General features: G+C 38.0%; 4 protein-coding genes across 10 annotated transcripts; 2 read left to right on the top strand and 2 right to left on the bottom strand.

The window, feature by feature from the left end:
• Nucleotides 1-214: 214 nt before the first annotated feature.
• On the top strand, nucleotides 215-5,008 carry LOC108128372 (WD repeat-containing protein 26 homolog). Of its 5 annotated transcripts, none has more exons than XM_043212267.2 (4): nucleotides 215-346; nucleotides 1,723-2,767; nucleotides 3,013-3,965; nucleotides 4,029-5,008. In XM_043212267.2, exons 2-4 carry the CDS (start codon nucleotides 2,309-2,311, stop codon nucleotides 4,507-4,509), a joined length of 1,893 nt encoding a protein of 630 aa, XP_043068202.1. In that variant the 5' UTR covers nucleotides 215-346; nucleotides 1,723-2,308; the 3' UTR covers nucleotides 4,510-5,008. The 5 variants fall into 5 exon arrangements, with proteins under 5 accessions (XP_043068202.1, XP_017101424.2, XP_043068201.1 ...); XM_017245935.3 differs by having other exon boundaries at nucleotides 305-415; XM_043212266.1 differs by having other exon boundaries at nucleotides 319-388.
• Nucleotides 5,009-5,137: 129 nt separating this feature from the next.
• Arv1 (ACAT-related protein required for viability 1) lies at nucleotides 5,138-6,153 on the bottom strand. Its single transcript, XM_017245939.3, has 4 exons — nucleotides 5,961-6,153; nucleotides 5,779-5,898; nucleotides 5,579-5,717; nucleotides 5,138-5,520 (listed from the first exon to the last, which is right to left on the bottom strand). The coding sequence occupies exons 1-4, from the start codon at nucleotides 6,054-6,056 to the stop codon at nucleotides 5,153-5,155; spliced, it is 723 nt and encodes a 240-aa protein (XP_017101428.2). The 5' UTR covers nucleotides 6,057-6,153; the 3' UTR covers nucleotides 5,138-5,152.
• Nucleotides 6,154-6,815: 662 nt separating this feature from the next.
• On the bottom strand, nucleotides 6,816-10,060 carry Mkrn1 (Makorin 1). 3 transcript variants are annotated; one of them, XM_017245937.3, is made up of 4 exons: nucleotides 9,938-10,060; nucleotides 8,518-9,371; nucleotides 8,179-8,452; nucleotides 6,816-8,070 (listed from the first exon to the last, which is right to left on the bottom strand). In XM_017245937.3, the coding sequence occupies exons 2-4, from the start codon at nucleotides 9,309-9,311 to the stop codon at nucleotides 7,972-7,974; spliced, it is 1,167 nt and encodes a 388-aa protein (XP_017101426.2). In that variant the 5' UTR covers nucleotides 9,312-9,371; nucleotides 9,938-10,060; the 3' UTR covers nucleotides 6,816-7,971. The 3 variants fall into 3 exon arrangements, with proteins under 3 accessions (XP_017101426.2, XP_017101427.2, XP_043069250.1); XM_017245938.3 differs by having other exon boundaries at nucleotides 9,849-10,003; XM_043213315.2 differs by lacking the exon at nucleotides 9,938-10,060 and having other exon boundaries at nucleotides 8,518-9,391.
• Nucleotides 10,061-10,764: 704 nt separating this feature from the next.
• On the top strand, nucleotides 10,765-12,421 carry ppk5 (pickpocket 5). The gene is made up of 6 exons (XM_017245747.3): nucleotides 10,765-10,835; nucleotides 10,901-11,000; nucleotides 11,055-11,315; nucleotides 11,370-11,580; nucleotides 11,642-12,227; nucleotides 12,287-12,421. The coding sequence occupies exons 2-6, from the start codon at nucleotides 10,912-10,914 to the stop codon at nucleotides 12,397-12,399; spliced, it is 1,260 nt and encodes a 419-aa protein (XP_017101236.3). The 5' UTR covers nucleotides 10,765-10,835; nucleotides 10,901-10,911; the 3' UTR covers nucleotides 12,400-12,421.
• The last annotated feature ends 47 nt before the right edge of the window (nucleotides 12,422-12,468 follow it).

The following is a 12,468-nucleotide window of genomic DNA, read 5'->3' as shown; positions in this document are numbered from 1 at the left end:
TGAATAACAAAAACACCTCATATAATATAATATAATCTTAATATATATTTTTAAAACAGAATTAGCAGCAATATTAGTTGTTTACTCTTTACACGAAAAAATTAACCACTGTCTATTCAAATAACTAGTTTTCTGCTGAAACTTATATATGCTGACTTACTTATGAAATAAACTCAGAAAACATTAAATTATCTTTGAAAACAGATAAATTCTAAAATGTTTAAGCATTTTTGTTTTTAAAAAAATATTCTGTTTTCCCTTCTTTTGGTATTTTTTTTATAAATGGACTTTTCGAGCGGCCACACTGTTTTCGAGCTGCAGCTAAGTGCGTTTCATCATCAGATTTGTATGTATATTGTGTCCGTTCGTCTTTGTTTTTCAATTGCAAGTCCGTCAATTAACAAATGTTACTACGGTTTGTCCATTTAATCATTTACGCATTTAATTCAATCATTTAGTCGAGTGTCCATGTGTAAGACAGTGACTGTTTTTACATCAATCTATGAATATTACGGATGCACTTGGAAGGCCAAAAGAGAAATGCAAGGTGGAAAGTGATGAGGGGATCGAAAATCCCAGCAGCTGAGTTAATGTAAAAGCCAACATCCGCAACTGTTTTTAGATTGTTAAAACATCGGTTAAGGAATAAGATACTTGCCAATATTTCGAAAAGAAAATGAAAACCTTGTGCGTGTAACGACTGAATATGTATGTAAATAGATGTATTTTCTCATTCCTTTGTACTGAAAACAAAGCAAAGTTGATTAATACGAGGTACACAGTCGGGGGCGGAAGTATTGTCTATTTCGAACTCGCCTACTTTCGTAAAAAAAAAGTATTCCCTAAAATTAATCTTTTAAGATAATTTTACTTTCCTCTAAGACGTAGTAAGTTCTTTATCACAAAATTAGGTTACCAGTTGTGTTCGTGTGCAAAGCCACGAAAAGATTCGTGTTGATGTTTTACATTTTCCCAAATGCTATATTTAATGGATTTATTATAAAGAATATTGATTAAATTGGAGTATTTTCCTAGTAAATATATATACATCGTACAGGGTCGTCAATGAAATGCATTGTTTTAGGAACTATTAAAATGGGGGTGCATTTTCTCTAATGGTGTGGGTGAACCAGTTTTCCCTGGCATATCATTCAAAATGATTGTTATCGAAAATATACAAGTTTGGAAAATGTTTATTACAACTTTTCTATGATTTTCCTTCCTTGGAACAGGTTATGGTGTCCCAAGACTTTCCAATATTCAAAATTTGTAAAAAAAATAGGTTCAGATCAAATGTATCTTTTAAAACGCAATACCAATACTGTTTGCCATGACTGTGCAGCAAACATCTAGTGATGTCTATATGTAAAAAGTGCATACTTACAAATGTAAGTGTGTAGGAAGTAAAATAGCCGAATGTAAATACCCTTGAAGTCATCATTGCTGGCTGTATTGATTGATTGATTAAAAAAATAAAATGAAATTTAATAAAATATAGAATAAATTGCGACGTTTCATATTTAGGAATAATTTTGTAAAGTTTGTAATTTAGGTTAAAGAAACTCAAATACAAAGAAAAAAACAACAAATTTCTTATCGAAAAATTGATTTTTAATTCACATGCACCATTATCAATATATATTGATAAACTGAAGCTTAATTTATTGAATTTATTTTACAAAATAGCTGAAATGTAAAACCATTTTTTATGTCCGTTCCCAGATTCCCATTTGCGGTCGTAGAACGTCGGGGAATTGCTATCAGCGTGTGCTATCAACTGCCAGAAACGGAGCCGTAATCACGCTGATACCCTTTGCGGAATCGCCAACAAAGGCCTCCTAGGCCCATCAGGTAGCGTCGACAGATTCGGAAGGCACTCGGTCAAGATTGAGGAGATCTCGAGGCTGAGGCTAAGGCTGAGCCAGAGGCAGAGGCAGGAGCTGCTTGTTGCTGTGCGGTTCGCAAAGGACTCAAAATTGATAGAAACAACAAAAAGGCTGCTGCAACTGGTGCCTCTTCCGAGGACCAGCCGCCGCGCAAAAAGGGTCGTCGCTCAGGAGGCTCTTCGTCCTCATCCTCGTCCGTATCCGTTTCCGTTTCTGTTTCCCCAGCCGCAGGATCAATAGATGCAGCATCTACGTCAAGAGCGGCCCAACAGTTACAGCAGCAATTGAACACTAACTCGACCGGCACACCAGGAAATACACGAATCCGAAAATCGACCTCCCCCCCAGAAGGAAGCAGTAACAAGAAAAGACACAGGGACAACCACAGCAGCAGTGCTCGACCCAGCAATTGTGGACCGATCATGCAGAGCACTACTTCTACGTCGAGCGGCTCCTGCTCCCGGCCATCAGAGGGTTCAGCCCTAAATTCCGGGGGCAGTGCCGAAAATGTTGCATCCGGCAGTAACGATGAGAGCGCAGGAATCGGTATCGGCGATGAGAATCCCTCCGGCAGCAGTGCTGCCACCAACGGTCACGACGCCAAACACAATGGGTTCCTTGTGAACAACAACGGCAGCAGCAGTTGCATCGTCGATGGTGAAAACAATCGGGAAAATACTAGCTACAGTGGCGTGCAACTGGACAAGTCCAATCAGGAGATCATTCGGCTGATCGGGCAGTACTTGCATGACGTCGGCCTGGATAAGTCAGTCAAAACCCTAATGGGAGAATCCGGCTGCTACTTGGAGCATCCGTCGGCCACCAAGTTCCGTGAGCATGTACTCATGGGCGACTGGGCAAAAGCTGACTCGGATTTAAAGGTAGAGATTATATATTAAGGCATTAAAGCTAAAATGGAGTAATAGAATTACTTTCTAGTTCTTTAAATAGTAGAGTTCTATCACCAGTTTTATTATATACGAATGTGTAGATAAGAAAAATAGGAAAAACTATTGTTTATCTGTAATCTTATCAAAGATTTGCCCCAAAAAAGAAAATTCTATTTAATCTTGAACAACCAGAAATTAGAAAACTAACTAACTTTGTATTTTCTTCCACAATCAAGGACTTGGAACCACTTATCGACAATGGAAAACTCTCAACGATCACCGAAATGAAATTCATCCTGCTGGAGCAAAAGTATCTGGAGCACCTAGACGACGCAAATCCACTCGAAGCCTTGCATGTGCTACGCAGCGAGCTAACACCGCTGCAGCACAATATATCGCGGGTGCATCAGCTGTCCTCGTACATGATGTGCTCGACTAACCAGGACCTCTACCAGAGGGCCAAGTGGGAGGGCAAAGGTATCGTGTCTCGGGCACTTGTAATGGAACGCCTGCAGTCTTTTATGCCGCCATCGGTGATGATGTCGCCACGCAGGTTGAAAACACTGCTGCAGCAGGCCGTTGAGCTGCAGAGCCAGCACTGCCCCTGCCACGACATGGCCTGGGAGACCAATCTGGGGACTGTGTCGCTCCTAACAGACCATTGTTGCACTACGGACGGCTTCCCCATGCAGACCATACAGATTCTCACCGACCACTGTGACGAGGTCTGGTTCTGCAAGTTCTCGCCAGACGGCCTGAAGCTGGCCACCGGCAGCAAGGACTCGACTGTGATCATCTGGGACGTCGACCCCTACAAGCTCACCCTCAAACACCGGCGTGTTCTCGACGGTCAGGCGCAGCTCAGCGTAAGCTTTGTCAGCTGGAGTCCCGACTCAAAGCTCATCCTCGTCGGCGGCACCGAGGACTCCCACGAACTCTACATTTGGAACGTCGACGATGGCAAACTGGTGGTCAAGTTCTCTCAGTCTCTCGAAGACAGCTTGGCCTGCGGTGCCTTTAGTCGCGACGGCAGCCGTTTCGTCTGTGGCGGCCAAAAAGGTCAGCTCTACCTGTGCGACCTTAACGGCACCATTGTCGATTCGTGGGAGGGCGTGCGGGTGAACAGCATAGCCTTCCGGGCGGACAACAAGACTATTTTGGCGGCTGATAATCATTACCGTATAAGAGGGTGGGTGTATACACAAAGATTATAAAATTATATTTGAATGCAACTAATTTTGATCCATTTTAGGTATAACTTTGATAACCCGCGTACAGACTTTGATATTCTGAGGGAGCCGCATCCAATTATGACCTTTAGCATCAACTCGGCTGACCGTCTAGCTTTGCTAAATGTCTCCAACCAAGGCCTTCATTTGTGGGACATTGAGGACAAGTGTCTGGTGCGCCGATTCCAGGGTATAAGGCAAAGTAACTTTGCCATACACTCTTGCTTTGGCGGTGTAAACGAGAGCTTTGTAGCCAGCGGAAGCGAAGACAAAGTTGTTTATATTTGGCACATCAAGCGCGAGGAGCCGCTTGCCAAACTAGCTGGCCACACCAAGACAGTCAACTGCGTGTCTTGGAATCCCGTTTACCCGTCCCTATTGGCCAGCGCCAGCGATGACGCCACCGTCAGGATCTGGGGACCCAAGCCGAATGGAAGTAGTGCAACGACTGAGAGCGACGACTGCTCCTCGAGCTCGTCCTCGTCTTCGTGGAATATGACTTAAGACCGTAAGAGCATAGTAAATGGATGTGCAAAGGGATGGATATTGGATGCTGATTTAGGTTTAGGCGCCCAGATTTCGATTGCGACTTCGATTTCGATATCGATTTGGATATATAATGCAGAAGGTGGTGTCCCGCTCTGCTACAAACTGCCATTACAACAATATGTATGAGCAGCATGACTTACGATTAGCATTAATTACTTAAGTACATTCATACGAATGGAGAGGCATAACATCATATCTACTATGCTATAACCACAAATCAATTCGATTCGTTCTCAGATGTCTTTTTTATGTACCAATTATGTACCCCGGTCTATATTACCGACGACTGTTCTCGGGCTTTTTATCTAACGAAAAGTTGATCGATCTGCTTGGTTCTAAATTCATTGCCATTTGATTCGTTCTCTGCAGTTTCCAACATATAGTATGTAACACAATTTGACGTATTTCATAACCAACAGATACAATAAAAATAGTTCTATATATGTTTTTAAAATTTGACTTTTTCCTTTCCGTAATTCTGGGCCTTTAGTGATCAATAAAATTTGAGTGCTTTTAATATTTAAATAAATCGCTGTTTTTCTGTAATAAAGGAGGAATTCTTTATCAATTTTTATTCAGCATTAATATCTAATACTCTTCACATTATATTGACATCCATCAAGAATGTGGCATATTGTCTTAAATACTCCTTAAGCACAAATGCAAGAATAACTAATATTATTCCTATCCAACGGAGGGACTTTCTTCTGACCACGACTGATTCGTACGCAAGGATCAAAGAAAAAAAGTGATGACCCATGACAAGGACATGATGTAAGCTGCGTCCAAATACAGTAGTGTTGTTCCTCCAGATTAAAATTGGTAAAAGAAAAAACTTCGACAAGTTGGATATTAAAACCACTTTGAAGATGGTTAAGGTGAAATGGCGAAGTCCAATTTTTTTTACCCAATTAAAGCTGAGTGTTGCAGTAATTATTAAAAGCAATAGAGTCATAAACAGATAGTCTGAAATATAAAACAACAAAATGTATTTTAAGTTTTGAAAAGAAATGTTTGTGTTTACCTCCGATATTTTGTAATGTATACGCATAGAATCCCTTTTCGTGGACATGTAATGCCGTGTTTGGAGGATCGGCTGTTTTTTGGCGACAAAGGGCAAAGGATTCTAGGAGCAGGACTACCAAAGAGATCTTCCAATACAACTAAAGAAAAAAAGCTGATTAAGTACATTTGTTGAAGGGATTTTGCGAAGTAGCATTCCACCTTGAAATCTCCATTACATATTATGTGGCGAAAGGCGCAGGAGTCCAGAAGCAAGGCATCAATAAGTATAATAAATTCCTCAAATTCGATATATTTATCAGCAACCTGATGGCATTTTTCCTAAAAAATTGTAAGTTAGGCATTTGTTTACATTAAAAAAACAAGCATATAAAATTTCTTACGCAGTTAGTGGTTTTTAGGGTATTGCTATATTTCTTGAATAGTTCCTTAACCCTATGTCCGCAATTGATGCATACGAATCGTCTTTCTTCATTCATTTTGTTTATTGTTATTGCTACTCGATTTAAAGTGCATCGCCAAATAAACAAACATTGAACTGACAGCTGATTAGTGTTACCGTCCTTTACTGACTCGGTAATACGAAAAAGCTGAAAAAAGCTAAACAAGTTTAAAAAATACCAAGATTCTGACACAAATTAAAATAATTTAAAACAAATTTTAGTTTTGAACCCCAACCATCTGGGGTTAACCATCTAAAAGAGAAAAAATTCATTTAATTTCCGTTTTCGAATTATTTTTTTTGTATTTATTTAATTCCTGCTCTTTATTATCAACATAATGTTACAATTTTTATTTTTATTCTAATCTAGGTTACAAGTTCAGCCAGATTGGTTATTTTTTGTTTTGAACAATTTTAAAATGGAAAATGGCACAATTAGTATTCGATTCAAGGCTCATGTTACAAATCGGTTTTGAAAATAAAATTTTGTTAACGAACCCGAATATTTGCTTATCGTATTAGTTACATCAAAGGGTCTTTTGATCAACAAGGTTTATTCCGTTCAATATTAAAATTTGAAATCCAGTTCAAAAATTAACGAAATATATCACTTCTGGATGGGTTTAGCAACTTTGGAAATATCAAATTATATAAAGGATATGAGATTTAACTAAAACTATGTTCACTCATTATACAATTACGGTAAGGCCGATGAAACAACTATCGTGAAAACTAAAGTTATATCTTAAGGAAAACACCATCCGGTGTCGACACAAACAATTTCAAACCAAAGGCATTGCGTTAGCAGCTCTCGCGATAGCATGTATTTGTTAAGCTGAATTGTACATTTGTATATCATATTTCAACGACCATATCATATGCATGTTTTAGAACTATGTATATTTATACTTATTACCAATTATTCATAAGATATTTTTTGTTTGTCAACTATGAATCACATATAAATGGGTTCCGAATCGATGAACCCGATTCAATGTAATTATTGAGATTTTCAAGTAATTATTACTTTGTGTTTTGTTTTTTTTTTTTTTTTAGATTTTCGATTTTGAACATGATGGGTTTATATATATAATTCCCTTAATTTATTAAATTGTTGTTTTTTCTAATGGACAACACATTACATTTGCATCAGTAAAAACAAAACATTGATAGAGGTACATTTCAAAAGTATAATCTTAAAATCAATATACAATAAATTTTATACAAATATCAGTTTTAGTGGCTTCTGTATGATAATTATGCTCGTGGACAACGATTACAGATATACTGAATTATAGGCTTGCAACAGTAATAATCTAACACAAAGACTCGTAACAATAACAAAAATTTTATTTATTTCATCGGCGGAAGGGAATAGTTTTACTCAGATATGATTACTTATAAACCATTCGTTTTAGAACGCCGGCAATCATACAAAAAGACGTGCTTATGTGGCTTGCTATGTGCGTTTCTCTTAGTTTGTAGATGTTAAACCTCAGAAAATGAGTAGAAAACCGATTTAAGAATGTATGTGTTTTTATCTTTACAATTCAGTCTGAAAGGCATAGTTTACACGTTTTATATCACCTATTTTGAAAATGTACTGTTTACGCGCTTGTTTTTGTTTATCTCTAAAATTGTGTATTCATATTTAATGATATATCAATGTTCCATTAGGTTTAAGAGTAACCACTTGTTATGGTATTAAATATAATTTAATTTAATACAAGTACGGAAAAGTTGCTGTAAATTTCGTTGCATTGAGTGGAGAATAAATATTTATGTAAACCTAAATTTGGTACCCAAATACATCATTTTTAATTTCGCATTCGATATTTGGTTCAGTATCATTTTTATATATCGTTTGAATATTGATTATTTTCTGGGAGTGTATATCCAAATGTTTATGATTTAGGGTTTATTCTTTTTTTGTATCCTTCTGCTCCAGAAGCTTATTCGTCATCCGAGAAATCGGAATAGTCGCTTCCATCACTTGAAAATATCTCCAGCCAATGATAATCACGCCTGTCTACATAGTCCCAGAGATAAATCTATAAAATACGGAATAAAGTAAATACCACAAAAAAACCTAACAAGTGTTATCCCCAGAGAACCCAGAAAAATTCATTCAAAATAAAGTTAAAGGAACTAATACTCACATCAAGTAAATCGATTATTTCATTCTGGCTCTGCAGCTTACGAGTACGCTTGGGCAGACCCACATCCACAATATCTCCGTTGGGCAAGGCGTGCTTGTAGAAACATTTGTTGCCAAAGGGACACTTGCCCTCGCCTTTTTGGAAATACTTGCAGTCCTTGGCCCCCAAAGCGGCACGATAATCGTTGAACAGTTTATCCTTTTCTTCCTTGGTCTCCACCCAGAACGCACTGGGACAGACAAAGTCTGAGCACACGCGACATTCAGGACAAGCTCTATATTTTTTCAAAGATGATAACATAAGATGATATTTCATACAGGAAGATATTCTTTTACTTACCGCGTTATTTTATGCTCAAACTGTTTGGCCTGGCGCCATGTGCGAATACATTCCAGGCAGAAGATGTGATTACAATTCGGTAAAATTCCAAAACGCTTTTCTCGCCCGGATTTCTCCATGATCGTGTCAAAGCAGATGCCGCACGTCTTGTCCTTGGAACGGGCAATAGCGAAGGATAGTTCCATGGCCTGTTCATGCTGCTGCAGGCACTCGCGGTTATGTTTCTTGCGTTGGGCTTGATCTGTCGGGTGCAGGCAGTACTGGTCGCACATTTCGCACAGCTCCAAATGGATGCGGTATGGGCAATGCTCACCCCAGGCGCACGGACTCTCATAGGGACACACCTCGTCCAGTGAGGCCGGTTTGGCCATAGTGAAGTCCAGCTTCGGACCGCCCACCACTTCCGCCCACGATACGTTGGCCTGGTACAAGCCATCGTGCGATGCCGCTTCCGATTCCCCATCTGCATTTGAATCAGCTTCAGTTGTATCATTCACATCCCAGGCAGGATTACGCTTCTGGCTAGGCACAAACACTGGGGCATTAGCCCAATTTCGCTGGCTTGTACTTGGGCTGGTGAGGGTTTTACTGCTGGTGCTTGTGCTGGGTCTTTCCGTGGCCAAGTCTGCCTGCTGAGCCTCGCACTCCGGACGGCCGCGACTGAGGTCGTGTGAGAAGCGACACAGTTCTCCAAAGCGACATATACCGCGCACGTAATATCGGCAGATCGTCTGGCTCCGGCCGAGGGCCAAGCTGCCAATGGCTGGTGGATCTCTGCTGGCGACGGCACTCATTTTGCTATTACACTTGCAAAAGGGATTTACTTTACGAATCTGACAACTCTCAAGGGGGACCTAAAAATAAAAACCCGTGCCTATCATTAGCTGTAACATTTCGATTTGAAAAAAAATGACACTAAAATCTTAAACTTAATAAATTCGAATAAGCCTAATTCTTTTACTTTTCCAACAGCGTGTTTTGTAAGTTATGACAGTCCAACAGAACATGTAAATATGTAAATGCGCTTACCCCCATACGCAAATATACACGTACATACGTACATACATATTGCTTCAGACACAACAACTGCGTACATACGGACACACATACACTTTAATTTAGTGCATCGTTTCGACTTAAAAAACCTGAGACCCCCTTCGTGTTCTTCAACGAGGTATTAAACACGTCTTTTCGGTTAGCAAATACTTCATGACGACTTAAAATGCTATTGGCATCGCGAAATATGTAATTATGTACATATGTGTGTATATAAACTCCAATAGGCAATTGCAAGGATCTGTGAAATTAGTTTGCCTGGAAAAGTCAGTTACCTAGGTGTCCATCTAGTATCCGGTTATTGCGAGACAAATCAAGCAGCTATGCAGCTAAATTCTAAGACTTTAAGCACTTGAAAACTTACAATTGCTTCGCTTTGTCGTTTTTATGCACCTTGGATCACATTCACAAAATTTTCCTGACTTTTGCAGTGTGACCAGTATAAGTGGGACCTGAAATATCGCCCAATGTAACCGTTACTCGGGGAACCGCACCACTCAGGGAATTATTTAGATAACTTATTTTAGTGGAAGGATTTTAAAAAAGTTATGTATCAAACTTGAAAAAAAGTTCGTTATTGTGAGGCGGGCAAAATAATAGTTCAAATTACCTTGATTTAGATAGATTCTATTTTGTTAGATTTTAAATCTTCGTTTTCACCTTTTTCACTAAACAATAGAATTACATATTTCTATTTTTTAGCAATATAAAATGGCAAAAAAAGATTTTTTTCATAAAAAGTTACTTAATATTTCTTTTTCTAATTAAAAAAACAAACATCTCACTTATTATCTCACTTATTTTTCACTCTCTAAGAACATTTTCGATTATTTTCCAAAAAGGTGTTTAGTCAAGGTAGAAAAAGTGTATGAAGTGTACAATTATTTTTCGATTAGCTTAATTCCCCTAATGGTTTGTAAGTCAATTTAATTAAAGGAATACAATTAGGCATATAAGTGATTATATAAAAACAGTAAAACTGTTTAAAAACGTCTGGAGAAACACTTGTATTAAGGACATCATCATAATGAGTTTGGTAAAGAAAGTAACCGGAAAAATTTCTAGAATAGTTCAAAATAGAGAAAAACGTTTTCTACGAAATACAGCAATAGAGGTTTTAAAATACGCTATTACTGACAAAAGTTTACCATGGTGGGTAAAACTTTATTTTATAATTATATCCGGATTGGTTGTGTTTGTGGCAGTAAACTTGGCTGTTGGAATCTACAATAAATGGGAAATCACTCCAGTCATTATAGGAAGTAAATTTGAGAAATAAAAAAGCCAATTTGTCGAAACCTTTTTAAGATTTTCTTATTTTATTTAGTCAGTTCGCATATGACTCCAATAAACTCGATTCCTTTTCCTGCTATAACTATTTGCAATATGAACCAAGCCAAAAAATCGAAAGTAGAGCATTTGGTCCCGTACGTACACAGCTGGATTATATTCTCGTTTTTATGTAAATATATGTGTTTTAGGGGATCTGTTGGATACGCAATGCTACAAAAGACCTGTTACAGAGAGACCAATTACACATCGTATATAAATTTGCAGCATAAGAATGAAACTTTTCCCAATTTTATAGTTAATATTTCGGAAAAGTGTGAAGATCTGATCGTGTCCTGCATGTTTCATCAACAAAAAATTCCTTGCACCGATATTTTTCGGGAAATATTTGTGGACGAAGGTCTGTGTTGTATTTTTAACTTACTGCACCCATACTATTTATATAAATTTAGGTAAGGGTTGCATTTGTTAGTAAATACAGTTGAAATAATAACCATTTCTTTAAGATCGCCTTATATTCGCGATTATACATCCTTGGAAAGATTTTCGGACATTGCCGTAGATTGGGATCCGATGTCAGGATACCCAAAAAGACTACCATCGAGTTACTATCCGCGTCCTGGTGTTGGAGCTGGAAGTTCTATGGGTCTTCAAATTATTCTCAATGGTCATGTAAATGATTATTATTGTTCATCGACCAATGGACACGGATTTAAAGTTAGTTACTTGAACAAAATTGTTTTTTTATTTTAATATTCGGTATTTCAATATTCGAAAGCTTCTCCTATATAATCCGATTGATCAACCCCGTTTGAAGGAATCCGGGCTGCCCGTAATGATAGGTCGCCAGACGACATTTCGGATAATTGCCAGGAGTTTTGAAGCCTCTCCTAATATACGACATATTCAAAGATCAAAACGACAATGCATTTTTAGCGATGAACAGGAGCTGCTCTTTTATCGTTACTATACTCGAAGAAATTGTGAATCCGAATGCGATGCTTTGTTTTTTCTCAGATTGTGTGATTGTATTCCGTATTATTTGCCCTTGGTTTATCCCAACGCTTCAGTATGCGACGTCGATCGGTTCCAGTGTTTGAATAATGCGGAACAGGAGGTTTTTGACGATGAAAGTTCTCAATGCAAAGAGCTTTGCCTCCCCAGCTGTCACGATTTAATATTCTTTCCTGATTCATTTACCACACCGTTTGGCAAGAATACCTTTAGAATCCAAAGTGACTATTTAAAAAATTTGTCAAATCAATATATTCGCGAAAATTTGGCGGTGGTAAACTTTTTTCACACAGAAAACTATTTTCGAAGTAGCGTGAGGACCTCGTACACAGGATCAACAGAGTATATGGGTATGATGCCAATAGTAAAATTGAAAAAATCTAACATTAATGTTTATGAATATATTCAGCTCAGACTGGCGGCCTGATGAGCCTAATGATTGGATTCAGCGTTATCTTTATAGCTGAAATTATATACATTTTATTATTCATTTTATCAATGATAATTTTTCTAATGTTTTGAATAATTCCACCAATTAAATAAATATAACATAATATTATATTTTTAAAATAAAATTGACATCCACCTTAA

Source organism: Drosophila bipectinata, chromosome 3L, assembly GCF_030179905.1.
Source record: "Drosophila bipectinata strain 14024-0381.07 chromosome 3L, DbipHiC1v2, whole genome shotgun sequence".
Classification (NCBI taxonomy): Eukaryota; Metazoa; Arthropoda; class Insecta; order Diptera; family Drosophilidae; genus Drosophila; species Drosophila bipectinata.
Note: the sequence above shows the minus strand (reverse complement) of the source record. Positions and strands in the feature narration are given on the sequence as shown.

Excerpts from the sequence above, each read along its gene's own strand:
- LOC108128372 (XM_043212267.2), top strand. The coding sequence starts at position 2,309 with ATGCAGAGCACTACTTCTACGTCGAGCGGCTCCTGCTCCCGGCCATCA. Across the intron at positions 2,768-3,012 it reads AAGCTGACTCGGATTTAAAG|GACTTGGAACCACTTATCGA; the intron begins GTAGAGATTATA and ends TCCACAATCAAG. Across the intron at positions 3,966-4,028 it reads AATCATTACCGTATAAGAGG|GTATAACTTTGATAACCCGC; the intron begins GTGGGTGTATAC and ends GATCCATTTTAG.
- Arv1 (XM_017245939.3), bottom strand. The coding sequence starts at position 6,056 with ATGAATGAAGAAAGACGATTCGTATGCATCAATTGCGGACATAGGGTT. Across the intron at positions 5,718-5,778 it reads TATGTAATGGAGATTTCAAG|TTGTATTGGAAGATCTCTTT; the intron begins GTGGAATGCTAC and ends TTTTTTCTTTAG. Across the intron at positions 5,521-5,578 it reads TACATTACAAAATATCGGAG|ACTATCTGTTTATGACTCTA; the intron begins GTAAACACAAAC and ends TTTATATTTCAG.
- Mkrn1 (XM_017245937.3), bottom strand. The coding sequence starts at position 9,311 with ATGAGTGCCGTCGCCAGCAGAGATCCACCAGCCATTGGCAGCTTGGCC. Across the intron at positions 8,453-8,517 it reads TTTGAGCATAAAATAACGCG|AGCTTGTCCTGAATGTCGCG; the intron begins GTAAGTAAAAGA and ends GAAAAAATATAG. Across the intron at positions 8,071-8,178 it reads AAATAATCGATTTACTTGAT|ATTTATCTCTGGGACTATGT; the intron begins GTGAGTATTAGT and ends CGTATTTTATAG.
- ppk5 (XM_017245747.3), top strand. The coding sequence starts at position 10,912 with ATGACTCCAATAAACTCGATTCCTTTTCCTGCTATAACTATTTGCAAT. Across the intron at positions 11,001-11,054 it reads AAAGTAGAGCATTTGGTCCC|GGGATCTGTTGGATACGCAA; the intron begins GTACGTACACAG and ends TATGTGTTTTAG. Across the intron at positions 11,581-11,641 it reads CCAATGGACACGGATTTAAA|CTTCTCCTATATAATCCGAT; the intron begins GTTAGTTACTTG and ends AATATTCGAAAG.